This window comes from Hippocampus bargibanti, linkage group LG20 (genome assembly GCF_051943395.1).
Source record: "Hippocampus bargibanti isolate YZ-2025 linkage group LG20, ASM5194339v1, whole genome shotgun sequence".
Lineage (NCBI taxonomy): Eukaryota > Metazoa > Chordata > Actinopteri > Syngnathiformes > Syngnathidae > Hippocampus > Hippocampus bargibanti.
The window spans coordinates 11,427,655-11,448,431 of record NC_142753.1 but is presented as its reverse complement, the minus strand read 5'-3'; the positions used below and the strand labels follow the sequence as shown (position 1 = coordinate 11,448,431).

General features: G+C 44.1%; 2 protein-coding genes across 6 annotated transcripts; one reads left to right on the top strand and one right to left on the bottom strand.

Annotated features, from left to right (window-relative positions):
• The first annotated feature begins 282 nt into the window (after positions 1-282).
• kat2b (K(lysine) acetyltransferase 2B) lies at positions 283-9,119 on the top strand. 4 transcript variants are annotated; one of them, XM_089023017.1, is made up of 18 exons: positions 285-805; positions 2,511-2,640; positions 2,700-2,845; positions 2,925-3,011; positions 3,083-3,264; positions 4,042-4,233; positions 4,311-4,414; positions 5,163-5,285; positions 5,346-5,482; positions 5,566-5,774; positions 5,844-5,970; positions 6,203-6,313; positions 6,386-6,529; positions 7,286-7,400; positions 7,497-7,527; positions 7,583-7,646; positions 7,719-7,803; positions 8,529-9,118. In XM_089023017.1, exons 1-18 carry the CDS (start codon positions 599-601, stop codon positions 8,720-8,722), a joined length of 2,388 nt encoding a protein of 795 aa, XP_088879143.1. In that variant the 5' UTR covers positions 285-598; the 3' UTR covers positions 8,723-9,118. The 4 variants fall into 4 exon arrangements, with proteins under 4 accessions (XP_088879142.1, XP_088879143.1, XP_088879144.1 ...); XM_089023018.1 differs by having other exon boundaries at positions 288-799; positions 8,529-9,116; XM_089023019.1 differs by having other exon boundaries at positions 289-799; positions 5,349-5,482; positions 8,529-9,115.
• Positions 9,120-9,468: 349 nt separating this feature from the next.
• sgo1 (shugoshin 1) lies at positions 9,469-20,633 on the bottom strand. Of its 2 annotated transcripts, none has more exons than XM_089023022.1 (10): positions 20,496-20,633; positions 20,148-20,299; positions 14,025-14,224; positions 13,909-13,955; positions 13,775-13,827; positions 12,897-13,604; positions 12,730-12,828; positions 12,270-12,431; positions 11,233-11,410; positions 9,469-10,184 (listed from the first exon to the last, which is right to left on the bottom strand). In XM_089023022.1, exons 2-10 carry the CDS (start codon positions 20,293-20,295, stop codon positions 10,028-10,030), a joined length of 1,752 nt encoding a protein of 583 aa, XP_088879148.1. In that variant the 5' UTR covers positions 20,296-20,299; positions 20,496-20,633; the 3' UTR covers positions 9,469-10,027. The 2 variants fall into 2 exon arrangements, with proteins under 2 accessions (XP_088879148.1, XP_088879149.1); XM_089023023.1 differs by lacking the exons at positions 20,148-20,299; positions 20,496-20,633 and adding exons at positions 15,574-15,725; positions 15,922-16,058.
• Between the last annotated feature and the right edge of the window lie 144 nt (positions 20,634-20,777).

Below are 20,777 nucleotides of genomic sequence, written 5' to 3'. Positions count from 1 at the left end.
CGCATTGGCAAGTCATGAGAACTGCTTTGAATGAATTGTCACATGCCATAAATGATGACTTTTTGGGAATTATTAGCGTCATCAAGTTGTTAACTTATGACCATATCTACCTTTTCTATTAGGATGAAAATACATTTTCTGAATATTTTAAGTTGTATCATTTTTTTTTATTTGCACATGAACATATATTGATGTTTTGTTTTTGTTTGAAGTACTGGTGTACAATGGAGTTCTTGCAGATCAGCCATATTGACCTTGAGACGTTTGTCCAAACTAAGCGAGGAGGAGCTGTGGTCGTTTGCTTGGCGTCGGCGTCCCTTCTCGTCTGGTTCCAGCGAATGGGCCTTTTCCCCATGGCGCCCCCTACTGGCGGAACAAGGCAACCGCTCTCGACCTGGAAAAAAATGACGAGCGCCATGTCTGATCCTCCGCTGGAGGACTAGCGCCGACGGCGGCGAGAGACGCACTCGGCCTCCGGCGGAAGACCACCGCCACCGGCGGTGCTCTAGCTGGTGCACCGCGGCAGGAGAAGGCGGACGAGGCGGGACGGGGGTCGCTCCCCCTCCGTCGGGGTCGGCCTTCGCCGCCGAGAGGCGCCATGGCCGACAGCGCGGGGATTCAGCAGGGCTCGCCGGCTATCGGTGCCGCGGGCTCGGCTCCGGCCGCTCCGGGCCCCGGAGGAGCTGAGGGCTCTGGCGCCGCCGGAGGCTCCGCGCGCATCGGCGTCAAGAAAGCGCAGCTCCGCTCTTCGCCTCGACACAAGAAGCTCGAGAAGCTCGGTGTCTATTCGTCCTGCAAGGTGGGGGTTCGTATTATCATTTTTCTTATTCATATTTCTGTCGTTATCATCGTCTGAGGCGATTGGTCTATGCTTGATATTGCCTTCGATATCTTTCTACTGTAGTGGTTGCAAATCCACGGAGGCCAGAACTGTGCTGCACGTTTGTTTAACGTCACGAAAAATAAACAACCACAAAAAAACACATTTTTAATATTTTACACCAGAGTTCCCAACGCGGACAGTCATACTGTAGGCTTCCTTATAGAAATGGGGCGGGTTTAAAAAAGGGGAAAATATATCGTGGTGGCTTCGTAGCTAGAATGCATTCAAGCACCCCCGTTTTGACTTCCAAATAACATGTCGTTTTGGAGGCAAGATTAAGATTATTGGGAGTTTTTGTTTTTGCAGACACTGCCTTTGTTTTGACAGGCTGACAGCTGCTGGCGAGGCAAGGCGAGGGGGCGGAGTTTGTTGTTGTTGTTTCCAATTCCTGAGCATGCGCAGTAGGACCTCCCACCTGACACTGACAGGACCCCAGAGGCTGTGTCCAAATTCAGCCGGAAATGACGAAACTGCGGCCTTTGAAGGACACAGCCAACACGTTGTACCCCCTCTTCCCGTTTTGGAAAGACTACTACGATTAAAGGAAAAATATAGCATCAAACTAGGAAAAGAATCCCAATCAAACAAGATTAAAGGACAACCGACACCATTTTTTTGTTTCATAACTGACATCAGAAAAACGTTTTATAGCATCTAAAATACCCAAAACACACAGGCTGATATTTTTAGTCAAATGCAAAACACCAATAAAAATGAGTTAAAGTGTTCAAAAACTATTTCAAAATGACCTAAAAAATGGCGGGTTTCATAAGGTCTCGCCCCCCCCCTTGTTCGTGACGCATGCACAAGATGGCGCCCAAGCTCCGTTGGAGATGGGCTGATTGTCTGCTGGGAATTTGTGTCAACTAGTATCAAATAGTAGTCTTGGTGCAACACACAACGATTCACCATCGCGTTATTTATGTGTTTTCCTGCTAATTTCGCCATCAACACGAAGTTTTCAGAGCAAACAAAGTACCCAAAATGCATTGTGTGTTGCTTTCTCGGTCAGGGGCGTTCCCTCCGTGACGTCACGGTAGATATCGTCACCAACTCGAAAACAAGACTTCCTGAATATTCAGTGAGAGTCTTAAAACAGCTATATGTGGTGGAATGTTTTTGTGTATTGAAAATATGACATCATTGAGCGCCATTCCCGATTTTTTTTTTTCATGCTTAGGTGCCGATCATGCGCTGGCCATGGCCTTAGGCAATGCTTTTTCTTTTCGACAAAGGGAAAGCATTTCCCCTTTTTCCATATTAGCCCTTTGTTCCAGCGTCAGCTATTGTTAAAGCGCTATCCAAACCAATATGTATGTATTGCATTGTATTTTGGACAGCCACCCTTATTTCATGCTTATATAACTCCAGACCCATATAACTTAGGATTTAACTCTTTTTCTGATGAAAGAAGAGAGTCTAATGTTTTGAATGTTTATGTAGTCCTAAAACTCAATATTTTGTGGGTCCTGGAATTTCAGTGACTATGACAAAAACCCTGGCACTGGAGTGGACACATTTTTTTGCACATGTTTGGCAGTGAATGAGTTAAACTAGCCATTAAAAAAATATACTCATATGTCTCCCATGTGTTTTTGTACGTTTGCTGCTGTGTTGCGGTTGACAGGCGGAGGGCGCGTGCAAGTGCAACGGCTGGAAGAGTCAAAACCCACCGGCTACGCCGCCGCGCAGCGAGCCGCGGCAGCCCGTCGTCGGCAACCTGCGCCAACCCTGTCGCAGCTGCTCGCACGCTTTGGGTGCGTCCACCGAACACGCCTTTGCCCAAATCCATCATTTATTATTCTTTTTGTTTTAGGGGATCACGTGAGCCACCTGGAGCGCGTCCCGGAGGACGAGATCAACCGTCTGCTCGGGATTTTACTGGATGTGGAGTATTTGAACACGTGCGTGCACAAAGAGGAGGATGCGGACACCAAGCAAGTTTACTTCTCCCTCTTTAAAGTAAGCGGCATGGCAAGCGCCATTTTGCAATGGATTTTGGGACAGAAAACGCAAACACTGTGTCCATTTCCCGCCACAGCTGCTGAGAAAATGCATCCTTCAGATGGGCAAGCCGACGCTAGAAGCACAGGAGAGCCCGCCATTTGAGAGACCTAGCATTGAGCAGGTAGTCACGTGAGCACAGCTGGCCAATCAACCGCCATCACATTTCTCACGTACGTCTCGGTCATCCGTCAGGGCGTCAACAACTTCGTCCAGTACAAATTCAGCCACCTGCCGTCCAAAGAACACCAGACCATTGTGGAGCTGGCCAAAATGTTCCTGAACCAGATCAACTATTGGCAGCTGGAGACGCCGTCGCAGAGGCGGCAAAGACTCTCCAATGACGACACGGCTGGCTACAAGGCCCACTACACCAGGTTGTCATGCTAACTCAAAGAACATTTTTTACACACATACATATACAGGTAACATCCGACTTACGACCAAGTACTTGTGACCACGTGTCAGAGATGTTCGATCGGACACTTTGAACAAAGACTCGAACCCAGAAAGATTGTCTTTACTGCAGGCAGGAGACGCAATCATTCATGACAGACGTCTGAATTCTGCAGCCCTCTGCCAAGCTATTTATTGAGAGTATATGCAAATTTTAGTGATACATTAGTAAAACATAGTTTTCTTGATTAGAATAGCACACCCCTTGAGTTCTAAGCACGAACAGCTGTAAGCAATAAAACATTGTCTTTTCCATGAACTGATAAATTTGTAACCTGGCTAATGAGCCCTTCCTGTGAAGGAGTTTCAAGTCGTAAATTGCTTCGGGGATAGAGGAGTTTCCCAAGTCCTAAATTCTGTCCAAGACCAGATCTCCTAGATGAAGATGACAGTTTAACTTGCTGTGTCTCTTGACCTCAGATCGACCCCAGATTGTTTGTGCTTCAATTGTGTATTTGAGTCACACGTGTTGACTAAGCATATAACAGCATGAAACTTTTCAATATGATCACTTCTTATTCTATCTAATCTCTATCACCATGTCAAAGTGTTTTTGAGCAAGATACTGTACCCCAATTTTGCTCTTGAGGTTCCATCATGAGGACGTAAATGAGGAATCGTGTTGATCCAAAAAGCGCTGTCGGCCATTTTTCTCCACTTAATTGTAGACGTCGCTTTGTTTTGCTGCGGGCGGGCAGGTGGCTCTGTTACTGCAACGTGCCTCAGTTCTGCGACAGCCTGCCGCGCTACGAGACCACACGGATCTTCGGCCGTACGTTACTACGTTCCGTCTTCACCGTCATGCGCAAGCAGCTCCTGGAGCAGGCCAGGCAAGAGAAAGACAAACTGGCTCCTGAGAAGAGAACCCTCATCCTCACGCACTTTCCCAAGTCTGTGCAGGAAAATTCAAAGCTTCGTCTCATGCTCAATGTTCATTCAGTAATGTCGTACTCCTGCCCTTTTTCAGGTTCTTGTCAATGCTGGAGGAGGAGGTCTACAGCCACAGCTCCCCCATTTGGAACCAAGACTTCTTGGTCGGTGCGCCCGGGGGTCAAATTCCCATCCATACCGGTAAGTCACACATGTTTATAAGTTCCCAGATCTTGGTTTTCCCGCACCGATTCAAATTGACCACTAATCCAACGGTGAAAAGGTTTCTTCAGACATCATCGGTACTTCTTTGGAGGCGTCGGACGTTTCGCTCCTCATCCGAAGATCTTTGTCTCCTAATGGACAGAGGTGGCGGTACCAGACCTCTGCTCTGATAGGTCCTTGCTCTAAGGTTGGGGGGAGCAGTGGACTACTCCCTGCAGCTAATCGGATTACTTCTGTTGTCTGCCTGATTACTCCTAATGTTCTAATGTTAGGTCCATGTTAGAACGAAGTTAGGACATGGTCTAATGTTAAAACAGGTCCTCATGTTAGGACAGTGTTAGAACATTTCCTCATGATACACCAAGTACTAATGTTAGTCAGTGTTAGAAGATGTACAAATGTTAGAACATTAGTGGTAATCAGACAGAACATAAAAAGTAATCAGATTACTTGAGGGAGTAGTCTACTGCTTCCCCAACCTTGCGCAGGGACCTATCAGAGCAGAGGTCTGGCACCGCCTCCTCTGTCCATTAGGGATATATCTATATATATAGGGCCAGGGTTCCCAGCATAACTTTAGTTAGCTGACGAAGTTCTTCCGATGAGGGGTGAAATGTCCGACACCTTCAAAGAAGTACAGATGGCGGCTGAAGAAACCTTTTCATCGATGGACAACTCCTGTGCGACTGAGAGCCTACACAGACACTAATTCAACTGCCTTTAGTTATCAGTGCACCCCCGGTGGCCAGACCCTTGTACTACAGCATCGGCCCGGCATCCGAATTCTCTTCCGGAGCTGTCAGTCCAGCCAGGAGAACATCAGCAACGGTTCTCGAACCGAGTCCGGGTACGGTATTAAAATGAGTCTTCATGGTTCGCCGTTTGCTCACTTTGGAAGTTTTCGTAGCAGCGGGCGAGAAGCGCAAGCCCTCGGAGCCTCTCGCCCAAGAGGAGAATAAGAAGCCCAAGGTGATGGGTGACATCCCCATGGAGCTCATCAATGAGGTGATGGCAACCATGGCAGACCCCGCCACTGTCCCAGAGGTGAGCACAAGGGGGCGCTCTCACAACTAAGGATCCTCAACTCCAGCTGTAGCAAAGTGGCGGTCGACTTTTTTGTCAATCAGACCAGCCTGCTGACAGCCCACTCGGCTCGCGACGAAGCGGCGCGCCTGGAGGAACGTCGAGGCGTGATCGAGTTCCACGTCATCGGAAACTCCTTGAACCAAAAGCCCAACAAAAGGATTCTCATGTGGCTGGTGGGCCTGCAGAACGTCTTCTCGCACCAGTTGCCTCGCATGCCGAAGGAGTACATCACACGTCTGGTTTTTGATCCGTGAGTTGGAGCCTGGGCGTTCCGCACCCCCAAGACACAGCGTCGTTGATCGGTTTTTTTTTTGGACAGGAAGCACAAGACGCTGTCGCTCATTAAGGACGGCCGTGTCATCGGCGGAATCTGTTTCCGGATGTTTCCTTCTCAAGGCTTCACTGAAATTGTTTTCTGCGCCGTCACTTCCAACGAGCAGGTCAAGGTGGGAGAACTTATAGTACAGTGATACCTTGGCTTACGAACTTAATTGGTTCCCAGACAGAGTGTGTAAGGTGAAAAGTGTGTATCCCAAAAATTAATTTCCCATAGGAAACCATTAAAATGAGAATAATCCGTTGTCTGTGCAAATCTAACGTTCATAAACCGAAAAGTTCGTAAGCCAAGGTATCACTGTATCCCATACGACGGTGCGTTCATTTGCGTTTTGTTGTCAGGGCTACGGCACCCACCTGATGAACCACCTCAAGGAGTACCACATCAAGCACCACGTCCTCAACTTCCTCACCTACGCCGATGAGTACGCTATCGGATATTTCAAGAAGCAGGTCATCTCGCCACTGCCTGTCTTTCACACCGCTTGTTAACGTCGGGCGGCTAACGGTAGCTCCCTCGCGCAGGGTTTCTCCAAGGACATCAAGGTGCCCAAGGCGAAGTACGTGGGCTACATTAAGGACTACGAAGGAGCTACGCTGATGGGCTGCGAACTCAATCCCAGCATTCCCTACACTGAGTTCTCCGTCATTATCAAGAAGCAAAAAGAGGTGTGTGAGAGCGTGCGGTTTTAGCTAGCCATTCACAGTCTTCTTCTTTTCCCTTCAAGGGGTCGCCACAGCCAATCAGTGTCCTCCATCTTCAGAGGTTTGATTCGCATGGTTGTTTTGGCCAAGCTAGGGATTCAAAGTGGGGGGTTTCTTATTAGGACTAAGACAAGGGTTAGCGACTTCACTGCAATTGATTTTGTCGGATTTTAAGCGTTATGGTCTGAAAAGCCGTCTGGACTCCAATGTAGCTGCCAGAAAATGCTCAAGATGGCGCAGAGAAATCAGCCCATTTCCAACAGAGCTTTGGCGCCATCTTTTGCATTATCTGGGACACTACGTGATGTCCTTGACGGCTCAAATTGATATTGGAGGACTCCTTTATTCGATTGCAAACATTTATGCTTTCCTCTTCAGAACTATTTGAATCATATTCATAACTGGATGAGTAACAAGAAAGCATCTTCTCCCAATCTGAAGCCATTGTTTTGATTCTTGAGCAATGCAAGACGTCTTGGCGTGATGTCACGAACAAGGGGGCGGGACCTTCTGAAACTGGCCATTTCCGGTTTCATTTTGAAGTTGTTTTTGGACACTTTAAGTCATTTTGATTGGTGTTTTGCATATGACTAAAAATATCAACCTGCATGTTTTGGCTATTTTAGATGCTATAAAACGTTTTTCGGATGTCAGTTAGGAAACAAAAAAAATGGCCTCGGTTGTCCTTTAAGTGTCTGTCACTCACCTCCGCCGATCCAGATCATCAAGAAGCTGATCGAGAGGAAGCAGGTCCAAATCCGCAAAGTCTACCCGGGCCTTTCGTGCTTTAAGGACGGCGTCAGGCAGATTCCCATCGAGAGCATCCCCGGCATCCGTGCGTACGCTCGCTCGCTTGCTCGCCGCCATCTTTTGTTCCCTCCGCAAACATGGCGTCTCTCATTTGACCTCTCTTGCGTGCTTGCGCCCGCAGGTGAAACCGGCTGGAAGCCGCTGGCCAAAGGGTGAGTGACACAAACGTGTTTTGTGACGTCAGGATTAACGTTTATCCCGCCGCAGGAAGGACGTAAAGGACCCGGAACAACTGTATGGCGCGCTCAAGAACATCCTGCAACACGTTAAGGTGATTCACATATCGTCACATACACAAAACATGGCTGACTCTCACTCACCCTTTTGGTTTCTGCTGTTAAAGAGTCACCAGAACGCTTGGCCCTTCATGGAACCCGTGAAGAAAACGGAGGCGCCGGGCTACTACCAAGTCATCCGCTTCCCCATGGGTGAGTCAAGTAGACCTTTACACTTGCAACATAAGCTCATAATGGAAGTTAGGTGTTTAAAAATAATAATAAAATAAAAAGCAACACAAAGTCCCGGAAGCTAGCAAAGCAAAACAAAGTCCCGGAAGCTAGCAAAGCAAAACAAAGTCCCGGAAGCTTGCAAAGCAACACAAAGTCCCGGAAGCTAGCAAAGCAACACAAAATCCCGGAAGCTAGCAAAGCAAAACAAAGTCCCGGAAGCTAGCAAAGCAAAACAAAGTCCTGGAAGCGAGCAAAGCAACACAAAGTCCCAGATGCTAGCAAAGCAACACAAAGTCCCAGAAGCTAGCAAAGCAATACACAGTCCGGGAAGCTAGCAAAGCAACACAAAGTCCCGGAGGCTAGCAAAGCAACGCAAAGTCCCGGAAGCTAGCAAAGCAACGCAAAGTCCCAGAAGCTAGCAAGGCAACACAAAGTCCCGGAAGCTAGCAAAGCAACACAAAGTCCCGGAAGCTAGCAAACCAACACAGTCCCGCAAAAAATGATTTTGACACCCCTGTTCTAGACCTTTGATATATTATTATATCTATATACTGTTTCACACACAAATAAATAACTACTGTCCCTAAAAGAGTTTTAAAAAAAAAAGCATCCCAATAGATAGTAACGTATGCTAAGATGTGTTGTTTTCTTTTTTGGAACTTGACCCCATCCTGATCCACAACGGGTCTACATCCGGTCCCAAGACCTCAAGACGATGAGCGAGCGCCTCAAGAGTCGCTACTACACAACTCGCAAACTCTTCATGGCCGACATGCAGCGCGTTTTCACCAACTGCCGCGAGTACAACCCGCCCGAGAGTGAATACTACAAGTGCGCCAACCTACTCGAGAAGTTCTTCTACACCAAAATCAAGGAAGCCGGATTCATCGACAAGTAGCTTGTGTCTTCTGTCGACCCCCCCCCCGAAACTCCCCTTTTTGTTTTTGCTCTACGTGTATGAAAAATGTACATAAAGTCGATTTTCTTTGACGTAGGGCAGCCGCGTGACTATCAAAATTTGCACTTTTTCTTCTCTTAGCGCAAGCATTTTCCTTTCCAGACTTTTGACTGCTGTTTAACCAATTCAACTAAGTCTTAATTTATTTTCTCTCACGGTATATACATATATACATATATATATTTGTGCTGCGGATAGAGATTGATAACTTTATACTTTGTGCAATACTGTGTAGTTTGTTTTGTATAAAGGTTTCAAAAAAATATTCTAAGAGCCGCTTCTTTGTACAGGCGGTTTTAACGAGGCAGTATTTTAGCCGCTTTTATAGATGGAATAAAAAGGAAAAGCTTGTACTAAAAAATGTGTTGTCTTCATTAAGCATCTTTTGTAAAGTCTGTGTACAATCCACCGAAGCAATTTACGACTTGAAACTCCTTCACAGGAAGCGCTCATTCGCCAGGTTACAAATTTATCAGTTCATGGAAGAGACAATGTTTTATTGCTTACAGCTATTCGCGTTTAGAACGCCCAGGGGCGTGGTATTCTAATCAAGAAAACTATGGTTTATGAATGTTTCACTGAAATTTGCATATACTCTCAATAAATATCTTGGCAGAGGGCTGCAGAATTCGGGCGCCTGTCATGAATGACTACGTTCCCTGCCGGCAGTAAAAGACAATCTTTCTGGGTCCGATTATTCTCATTTTTAATGGTTTCTTACGGGAAATAAATGTTTGGAAGATGACATTTTCGCCTTACACACACTTTCTGGGAAACAATTAAGTTCGTAAACTGAGGTATCACTGTCGGGATTTCTCGATTTAAATTAGTGAAATAATACATTGGATAATTAATTACATACTGGGTTCATAGTGAAAATATTTTATTGCAAAATGACACTGTCTGCTAAGAGCAAAAAAATAAAAAACACAACCACTGTAAATTCGCAAAAGATACACAAAATAAACGACGGCAAACTTATTGAAGGCTCGATTTGTTCACAAACACGCATTTCAAAATAAGACGAACGTTAACAGGCTTAATACAATTGTTAATTTTTGAGACATGAAATAAAAATCAAAGGGATGTAAATTGTAATTTTGGCAGATGGATTTGTGGGTATCATTTTTTAGGTAAAAGGGCAATACTACATCGCTTCCTGTTTTGTATGTTATTTGATGATCGATTTACTTCTGAAACGGGTTCAGTAAAACCTACATTTTTTTTATGAGGGTTGTAAAATAATCATGAACATCCAACAAACGACTCGTTATATTTGCCTAATTTGTCCCGTCTGCCTGTGGATGCTCGAGAAGACCTGCCTTTCAACCTGCTCTTGAAAACGGGTGAGCCCGGTGGGAGGAATCGCAAGTCGGTGAATTGGTCCCCGCGCCGGAGTTTCCTGTCGGGTCGGGTGAGAAGAAGAAGGCGTCGGTCAAACGATATTTGTGGTTTTTCAGACGATGTCGTTTCTTCCACAAATACCTCGTTTGAAATTCTTAGCAGTTAACAAAGCAAACGTCATTATTGTTTCAAAAAAATAAAGATTTTTTAAAACTCATTAACTGCCAGACGATGTGTCCACACCAGTGCCAGGGTTTTTGTCATTTTCACTCAAATTGCAGGACCCACAGAATATTGCATTTTGGGACGACATAAACAGAGTTCAGCGTTTGAACCCTTACACCACAGGTGTCAAAGTCAAGGCCCGGGGGCCAAATCTGGCCCGTCACGTCATTTTATTCGGCCCGCGAACGCAAATCGAACTTTATGAAGCTTTCTCAATTCCGAAACAAAATTTCAAATTGTCCCATGTAAACCACAATAACAGTCATTATTCTTAACTTCAGATTTGAAAACTAGGTATTCATTAATTTGTTGTTGTTCTATATGTCATATGTAGAGGGGGTGAAACATTCTAATGGCTTCCCCAAATTCATAACGGCCCTCGGGAGGAAGCCGGCACTACAATTTGGCCCGCGACAAAAAAAAATGACTTTGACACCCTTGCCGTACACTCGCTTCTTTCATCAGAAAAAAATAGTTAATTCCTAAGTTATATGGGTCTGGAGTTATTTGAGTTTGAAATGGGGGCAGCTATACAAAATACAATACATACATATTTATATAGCGCTTTAACAACAGCTGAAGCTGTCACAAAGCGCTAACATGGGCAAAAGGCAAATGCTGCCCACTTGTGGAAGGGAAAAGCATTGACTGAGGATAGACCAGTGCTCTATCTGCACCCCCCGCAAGAAAAAAAAAACCCGAACAAATTGGCGAATGCCGCTCCACGTCATAATTTTCAATTCCCAAATAAATTCATGAATGGTGGTGATTGAGTTAAGTGCCATTTTTCTTGGGCTAAAATGGACTTTTTAGATTTTAAATCAGATTTAAATGTAATTTCTGAATGACGTGGTTGGAAAACGAGAACGGCATGTACGTACGCGCTCAACGAGGGCTCCTTGTAATTCACCGCTAGGGTGCGCCGGCGCATCCTCGGGGTCGCCTCTGTGGACGGCGTTTGGTTGGCGAGGCCGGAGAAGCGGCGGCGGGCTACGGGCGACAGATTGGTCATGTCACTCAGGGGCAGGCTGACGCATCCCGGAGCCCTCCCGGAGCCACCTGGAGATCATGTGACACAAGTGCAAAGAAAAACAAACAAACAAACAAACAGGGAGACGTGTGCACAGTGAGTCCCATGAAGAAAGGAGGCCAGCGCTAATGCTAAGCTAACACCCAGTGGACAAATGGGCAAAGTTGGAAATCACAACATACAGTGATACCTTGGCTTACAAACTTAATTGGTTCCCAGACAGAGTGTGTAAGGCGAAAAGTGTGTATCCCAAAAATTAATTCCCCATAGGAAACCATTCAAATGAGAATAATCCGTTCCCAGGTCCCCATAAAACATCATTTTCCACTAAATAAGCCTTAAAACTACACAAAATATACCTTATTTTATGTATAATAAATGTGCTATTGTATTATAATTAAAGAAATAAACTTGATGAAGAGTTCAAACACTTGATGAGGAACTTAGCCTTCTTCTTTCACGTTCTTGAGGAATGATCCCTTGTAGGTGCTTTCTCTGCGATACTTTTACCTTGTTCCTCATCAAGTGTGTTCTTTAGTGTTTAGCTGGCTTGATAGCTTTTTGCATCAAGTGTACAGATGGCTCGTGTGGGTTATTTGTGGAACCTGATTGATGGGAATTTTAACCTTGCAGTCTACACTCTGCCTTGAACTCTATTAATTTTCTCTCTGTTGTCTGCTTGTCTCTTTAATTTTTAATGGCCTCACTCACTCTCTGTCTGTCTGCGTTCTTGACCAATCACATGGCTTTAACCGAAGAACGGGGGCGGGGAATAGAGGACCAAAACAAGCCGGCTGCCATTTTCTTGTCATAAAATTCATACATTTAACGTTCGTAAACCGAAAAGTTCGTAAGCCAAGGTGTTCGTAAACTGAGGTTTCACTGGACATTGCTTGTGCCGGCGTTGCTGTTGGAGTGCGCGGCTGGCAATTGGGGGAGGCGGAGTCGGAAGCTGACTTTCACAGAGGACGTCCCCGAATGGGGAGACGACATCATCGATGGACAAGTCAACTTCCGTCAGGGTGTCCACCGTGTCCTCGGTCAGCGGTTCTGTTAAGACAAATGATAAACGCACGCTAAATTTCAGTTACAGTTTAAGGACGTTTCGGCATGGCTTTTTTTCCGATGAAAGAAGAGAGTCTAAGGTTTCTAACGCTGTATTGAATGTTTATGTCGTCCTAAAACTCACTATTCTGTGGCTCCTGCAATTTGAGTGAAAATGACAAAAACCCTGGCACTGGACTGGACACATTTTCTGGCAGAGTTAAAATGCAGCTTTTTACAGATTCCGCCATGAGAGCGCTTCTCTCCATGGACGCGTGATAAGAAGAGTCGAACACGGACTCACCTTTTTGACATGTGGACCGAGGACGCTTTGAGAAGCTTCTTTGGTGGTCTCCATTGACTTCCTGTTTGGGCTGCGCGTCCTCCTGCAGCCACCCGCGGTCTGCGGCGGTGAAAATGTTGTTAATCAAGAAAAACAAACGTAGATCACGTTTGAATGTCGACGCTGACCAGATTTTGCCTTGTCGGTTCGTCCGCTGCGAGCGCCGCCGAATTTGGTTCTCCTGCGAGTGGCGATGAAGTTGGAGGTCCGAGGGGACACAGACCCTCTAGCGGCCTTCTTCGTCGGCATGTACAGGCTATCGTCCGACTCGGAGGATGGCGATGACGGCGAGATGGCGTCCGGAGCCAGACGGTCCGATTTGGGATCTGCGTCGGGATCCGTAGGGGGTTCTTCGGGGCGGTCGGGCTTGGCCTTGAAGGGCGTGACGTGGACGGCCCCCTCGCAGTCAAAATCAAAAGTGTCGTTGAAGCCCAGTGAGGTGTTAAGTTGCTGGGGGGGCGGCGCCTGGCGCTCGCGGCTTTTGGATCGCGCCTTGCGCTTGGGGTTCTTCTCCCAAGGTTTTTTCAGGGGCGCTCGCTCAGGTTTGCGTCCTCGTTCGGGGACGCCGGACGCTTCCGCTTTGGGACGCGGCGGGCGGCGGCCATGTTTGCCAGTGTTGACACGTGGCCCGGAGTCCGCGGGATCGTCCGCCTGCGCCTTCGAAACCCGGCGGGGGTCTTCGTGCTGCTTGCGGCGTTCAACCATCACCTCGCCGATGGGGCGCACGCGGTCCGACCGCCTCCTGCTCTTTTGGTCTCTGTCGCTGTGTCGTGGCTTCACCGTCACCAAAGGAGGAGGAGGAGGAGCCATATGGGCGTCGTCCATTTTAGGAGATTCTACCAATGAAAATTGATCATCATCTTTATTGGCCAACGTCTGTGTAAGCTCTGAAAAGGTTTCTTCAGCCGTCATCTGGACTTCTTTGAAGTTGTCAGACGTTTCGTTTCTTAACCAAGATATTGACGTAAAAAAATACAAATAAAAAAATAGATCTTATCATCTTTACCTGCACAAATGGGAGAGACCTCACACGGTTTGCGCTCGCCGATCTTTTCTCTCCTACATAATCCCAAGCGAGCAGTGTTAGAAAACCGACTGTTTTTTCTTCTCCAGACATGAATAGAAAAGACGCTAGCATACCATGGCGACTCCATATTGATTTCCACTGGAAGCTGTGATGCTTTAGCCTGAATCCATAAAAAAAAAAACATGGATGGACGATCACGTGAAAACATCTCAGATGATGACGTCGTTACCAGAGGGGAGGAAGACATGACGGCCTGCTGCTCGTGGAGCTTCATTCGAAGCACCATCAGCTGGATGAGATGGCTCTGCTTCAGTTTCAGGATGATGCCGTTGGCCTGCTTCACCTTCTCCTTCTCTGCCTGCAGCGCTAACGCTAGCGTGGTGTTGTTCTCCTTCAATCCCACCAGCAGGGCGTCCGGCACGGTGCTGCCTGATGGTCGACATCAACCATGACGGTACCACATTTGCTCAAAATGCAAAAAAAGGGGGACAAAACTGACCAAAATATTCATGTCATTAAAACAGTTTGAGAAAGACTAATTGAAGTATTGATTCGGGATTCTGTCATGATGATTGTGATGTCATGAATAAACTTAATCAGAGAGAATGAGATTATTGTTTATTTCATAAATTAATATCGAAGAGTCTGTGTGAATTTTTTGTGTTGTCAAATTATTATTATTATTATTTTTTTACTTCAAGATGGCGCCGCGAGAGTGGCTCCCTTTACAGCAGCTCCTATATTGGGTTTTTGCTGCTGTGAAATATAAATTTCTCCATTGTAAAACAAATAAAAGCACATCTAATCTCATCTAAATTTTGCCATTTGCCTCCCGGCTTTTTATCACGAAAAAAGGGGATTATTTAGTTATTTGCAGTTGCAAAAGTGCTTATCGCTATATTCAATTTTTATATTTTCTGCAAATAGCATAACATCATTATGCAGCACATATGAAATTGCATACATGCTTATATCTATATTCAAATTTTATATTTTCTATAAATAGCACAACATCATTATGCAGCACATATGAAATTGCGTACATGTTTATATATATATTCAAATTGTATATGTTCCATCAATAGCACAACCACATTATGCAGCAAATGTGAAGTTGCATGTTCGCTTCATTAAATCTATATTTTTATAGTTTATATTACATTTTCTACTGTGTAGAGTTCTTTTTTTTACTTAAACATTCTGTTGTGCATGCAAAAATTGTTTTTTTTTTGCTGTTGTAAAATACAAAAGTATCCATTGTGGGACAAATGAAGGTTTTCTTATCAGAATCAGAAAACCTTTATTCGTCCCACAATAGAGAAATTTGCAGTCCACAGCGGCAATTTGAAAGGGGGGGCGGTGGGAGAGAAAACAAGATATTCTAAGCATAGCAAAATAAAAATGTCATCTGTATACTGTAAATGTGAAAAACCGTTTCATAAAAAACTATGCAAGTATCAAGAAAGGCATATTGATATATATGGCTGTCTTTTATTATTTAATTGATTTCATTAATATTCTTATTGTGTATTTCCCCGACTGTGGCTCTGTGTAAATTACAGAAAAGTATTTGTTTAATTTCGTGTGTTGCTTTCTGGAAAACAATACATTTTAACACCCGCCGAGTTCCCGAAGATGGCTAGAATAGGCTCCAGCACCCCCGTTTAATAATAAGCGGTAGGGATAATGGATGGATGGTACTGTTACAGTGACTTTTGTGGTTACAAACAACAACAACAATGAAGAGGGAGAGAATGTATGGTGGGGGTGTTGTTTACCGGAGCTTTTGTGAGCGAATCTGGTTCTTGTCCACTTGCTGTGGGTCGCAGCCCTGCCAAGCTGCTTATTCCGCATGACCTTCATTTTGTTCTTAATCTCCTCCAAAGCGTGCTGGGCTGGCTTTTTCTGTCCCAGTTCCCTCACCATGGCTCTGTAGATATCGTCACAAAACATCACTGGATAAATCTCCCTTGCATTAAAACGAGTTCACCCCGTTAAGTTCAACTAGTCGCCAAACAGACAACAAACAAACAGCAGCTAACACAAACTAACGATGAGAAACGGACAATCGAGTTAGTTAACGTCCGCTTCGCTTCAAAAATAGCCAATTTAAATCAAAAACCTACCACAAACTGTTTAAATCCACGTGCTTGATAGAAAAAAAGGCGTGTTTTATTCGCTTAACGAGAAAAAAACGTTACATTCTCGCGAATAACCGAGCAATGGAAAGGATCTGTTCGTTTCCGCAATGGACGGTTCGAAATGTGTGCCGCGAATGCTGATTGGCCGCCGCGCAATGTGACGTCACTTCCGCCTATAAACGCCCGGAGAGACCCCGTTGCAGGACGGCGACCTCGAACGGTTTGAATTTGTATTTCGCTATTTTTATTTTATGTCTTGATTCTTTTAATTATTTTATTTGTGTTTTAAATTTTATACATTGTCCCGTGAATTCAAATGATTTTTATTCAAACAATAAATACAAACAAAAAGCATCTAGTAACATCACAAGTAAACTACATGCCGAAGTAGATACTTTTGCTTTAAGAAATAATTCTTCAAAACAACTCATGAACACAAAAAAAATAGTTGAACTAAAATTAAACCAGAAACTCGATCTGAAACGTAAAATGAAATTTCTACAAGTACGAAAATAAAAGTAAACGTCAGTACAGTCATCCCTTGCTACATCGCGGTTCGATCATCAATCGCGAATGGCAGCGAAAATCACGATAGTACATTACTGTCAACAACAGCGGGTTGAAAAAAATTACAGCTGTACTGTCCTACAAACATTTACGGTGCTTCTTTATTCGTGTCATATACTGTGTTCCATAAAATTTAGCCTTATAAATACGTTTTTGTACTGATAACACATGTAAATGTACCAATCCATGTAGTGTTCACTACATCTATCGCGGGTTATCTCAGTCCGCATTGACTGCGATGAACGAAGGATTATTGCACTAAAAAGAATGGCGCTTAAATATGTTGGGAAAAAAACCACAAACGATGACAGAGATGGGGGGAGGAATTTTATTCAGTAGTGAGGAAACATGAGCGATGGATGGATGAGCGCCCGAGTGGGAGGCGGAATATGGAAGAGGGGCGGCCTCGCGTTGGCGGCAAGATGGAGGGAGAAAAGCGGCAGCGATGACATGGCGCTCGCCAGCTGGCCATCCAGAAGAGACGAGGCCGGCGTCAACGTTGGTTTGAGCGGATTTGGTAAAATCTTAGCGAAATAATATAGATGGTTTGAAAGGGGAGTAAAAGAAGCTACTTTCCTAAAACAGCAAAACCCTTCACTAAATCGCCATGGTGGGGTGAGGTTCAATTTGGATGGTTCCTACAACAAACTTCTTAGGCAACATAGGCTTAGTTAGGCTGATGAGGTGATACAGATGACGGCTTAAGAAACCTTCTCATCGATGGACCACTCCTGTGCGACTGAGAGCAAACACAGACGCGTTGTTGACATTCTAACGCGCTCCAAAACGGGCAGCGGAGGAATATTTCATACAGGAAGTCCAAAATAATTGAGGTAACTCACCTGTTGTGAGGTGTTCAACCTTTGTCGCGCCACATACGGCTTGAACTTTGGCCTGGTCACTTTCCCCGCTGCTCGGTCCTTGTGTCTCCGGCTGCTGATGTGCTGGAAGATCAACAAGGGTTAAATTTTATTTTGAAATGCTAACGCCTAGTTTGAAACTGTCAGAGATGTTCGATCGGACATTGTGGACAAAGACTCGAACGCAGAAAGATTGTCTTTTTACTGCCGGCAGGAGACGTAGCCATTCATGACAGACACCTGAATTCTGCAGCCCTCTGCCAAGCTATTTATTGAGAGTTGTTATGCAAATTTAAGTGATATATTAGTAAAACATAATTTTGTTGATTAGAATACCACACCCCTGAGCGTTCTAAGCACGAACAGCTGTAAGCAATAAAACATTATCTTTTCCATGAACTGATACATTTGTAACCTGGCTCACGCGCTCTTCCTGTGAAGGAGTTTCAAGTCGTAAATTGCTTCGGTGATAAAGGAGTTTCCCAAGTCTTAAATTCTGTCCAAGGCCAGATCTCCTAGATGAAGATGACAGTTTAACAAGCTGTGTCTGTTGACCTCATATTGACCCCAGGTTGTCACACATGTTGACTAAGCATATAACAGCATGACATTTTTCAAAAATGATAATTTCTTATTCTCCATCAGAAACTCTGACTCGTTTTAAATGCTAGGTGGACGGATGGATGGATGGATGGATGGATGGAGACGCACCTGTTTAAGTTGCGTATCCGAATTGACGTGCACGCCGCAGATGTGACAGCAAAAGGTTTTGTCACGTAAGCCGCCGGCCGGCTGGGAGGCGGCCATCTTGCCCTTGCTGCCTCCAACTTTGGGGAAGGACTCGATGGCGCCGTCGCCGCTCTTGGCGGCCATCATGGTTTTGTGCTTGGCACCTCAAAACGGACGTACAGTAAAGTCAACAGCTCAACTTGATTTGGTCACCACTTGTCTTTGACCTTTGACCTCACCGCTGTTGTGAGATTGCAGCTGCGAGGTCGAGTTGACGGCCATTTTGCAGAGTGAGCAGTAGAGCGTCCGCTTGCCTTTGTTGTCATTATGCGGTTCTCGTTCAAACATGGCCGCTGCTGCCTCACTCGACTCTGAAGCAAAATAATAATAATAATAATAATAATAATAATAATAATAATAATAATAATAATAATAATAATAATAATGTCTACAATAATTGGGACAATAATTATAAGCAATAAGAAGAAGAATAACAATAATAATAACAAATTCAATAATAATTGGGACAATAATAATCAATAATAATAAGTCAATGATAATGGGGACAATAATAATAATCAGAATAATAACAATAACAACAACAATAATAATACATTTCATTTATAAAACAACAGATAGCTAATAGATAATAAATACCAAATAGCTAGCTAGCTACCCGAAAAAACTCAGATAGAAAGCGAGCCAGCTAGCTAATAAATAGCTAGCTAATTTTTGAGCGCAATCATTTTTGGAGAATAAAACAAACCAAAACAACAACATAACCTCATGAATAAAACATCTACACAATTGTATGACGACAAGTAATAAAACGAGCAGTTTTTAGACGTTTAACACTTGACTTGCACTCACCCAAATTCATGCTGATCGCCATTTGTCCGCTCGCTGCACTTAATATCGAAGAGTCTGTGTGAATTTTTGTGTTGTCAAATTATTATTATTATTATTTTTACTTCAAGATGGCGCCGCGAGAGTGGCTCCCTTTACAGCAGCTCCTATATTGGGTTTTTGCTGCTGTGAAATATAAATTTCTCCATTGTAAAACAAATAAAAGCACATCTAATCTCATCTAAATTTTGCCATTTGCCTCCTGGCTTTTTATCACGAAAAAAGGGGATTACTTAGTTATTTGCAGTTGCAAACGTGCTTATCGCTATATTCAATTTTTATATTTTCTGCAAATAGCATAACATCATTATGCAGCACATATGAAATTGCATACATGCTTATATCTATATTCAAATTTTATATTTTCTATAAATAGCACAACATCATTATGCAGCACATATGAAATTGCGTACATGTTTATATATATATTCAAATTGTTTATGTTCCATCAATAGCACAACCACATTATGCAGCAAATGTGAAGTTGCATGTTCGCTTCATTAAATCTATATTTTTATAGTTTATATTACATTTTCTACTGTGTAGAGTTCTTTTTTTTTACTTAAACATTCTGTTGTGCATGCAAAAATTGTTTTTTTTTTGCTGGTGTAAAATACAAAAGTATCCATTGTGGGACAAATGAAGGTTTTCTTATCAGAATCAGAAAACCTTTATTCGTCCCACAATAGAGAAATTTGCAGTCCACAGCGGCAATTTGAAAGGGGGGGCGGTGGGAGAGAAAACAAGATATTCTAAGCATAGCAAAATAAAAATGTCATCTGTATACTGTAAATGTGAAAAACCGTTTCATAAAAAACTATGCAAGTATCAAGAAAGGCATATTGATATATATGGCTGTCTTTTATTATTTAATTGATTTCATTAATATTCTTATTGTGTATTTCCCCGACTGTGGCTCTGTGTAAATTACAGAAAAGTATTTGTTTAATTTTGTGTGTTGCTTTCTGGAAAACAATACATTTTTACACCCGCCGAGTTCCCGAAGATGGCTAGAATAGGCTCCAGCACCCCCGTTTAATAATAAGCGGTAGGGATAATGGATGGATGGTACTGTTACAGTGACTTTTGTGGTTACAAACAACAACAACAATGAAGAGGGAGAGAATGTATGGTGGGGGTGTTGTTTACCGGAGCTTTTGTGAGCGAATGTGGTTCTTGTCCACTTGCTGTGGGTCGCAGCCCTGCCAAACTGCTTATTCCGCATGACCTTCATTTTGTTCTTAATCTCCTCCAAAGCGTGCTGGGCTGGCTTTTTCTGTCCCAGTTCCCTCACCATGGCTCTGTAGATATCGTCACAAAATATCACTGGATAAATCTCCCTTGCATTAAAACGAGTTCACCCCGTTAAGTTCAACTAGTCGCCAAACAGACAACAAACAAACAGCAGCTAACACAAACTAACGATGAGAAACGGACAATCGAGTTAGTTAACGTCCGCTTCGCTTCAAAAACAGCCAATTTAAATCAAAAACCTACCACAAACTGTTTAAATCCACGTGCTTGATAGAAAAACAGGCGTGTTTTATTCGCTTAACGAGAAAAAACGTTACATTCTCGCGAATAACCGAGCGATGGAAAGGATCTGTTCGTTTCCGCAATGGACGGTTCGAAATGTGTGCCGCGAATGCTGATTGGTCGCCGCGCTATGTGACGTCACTTCCGCCTATAAACGCCCGGAGAGACCCAGTTGCAGGACGGCGACCACGAACGGTTTGAATTTGTATTTCGCTATTTTTATTGTATGTCTTGATTCTTTTA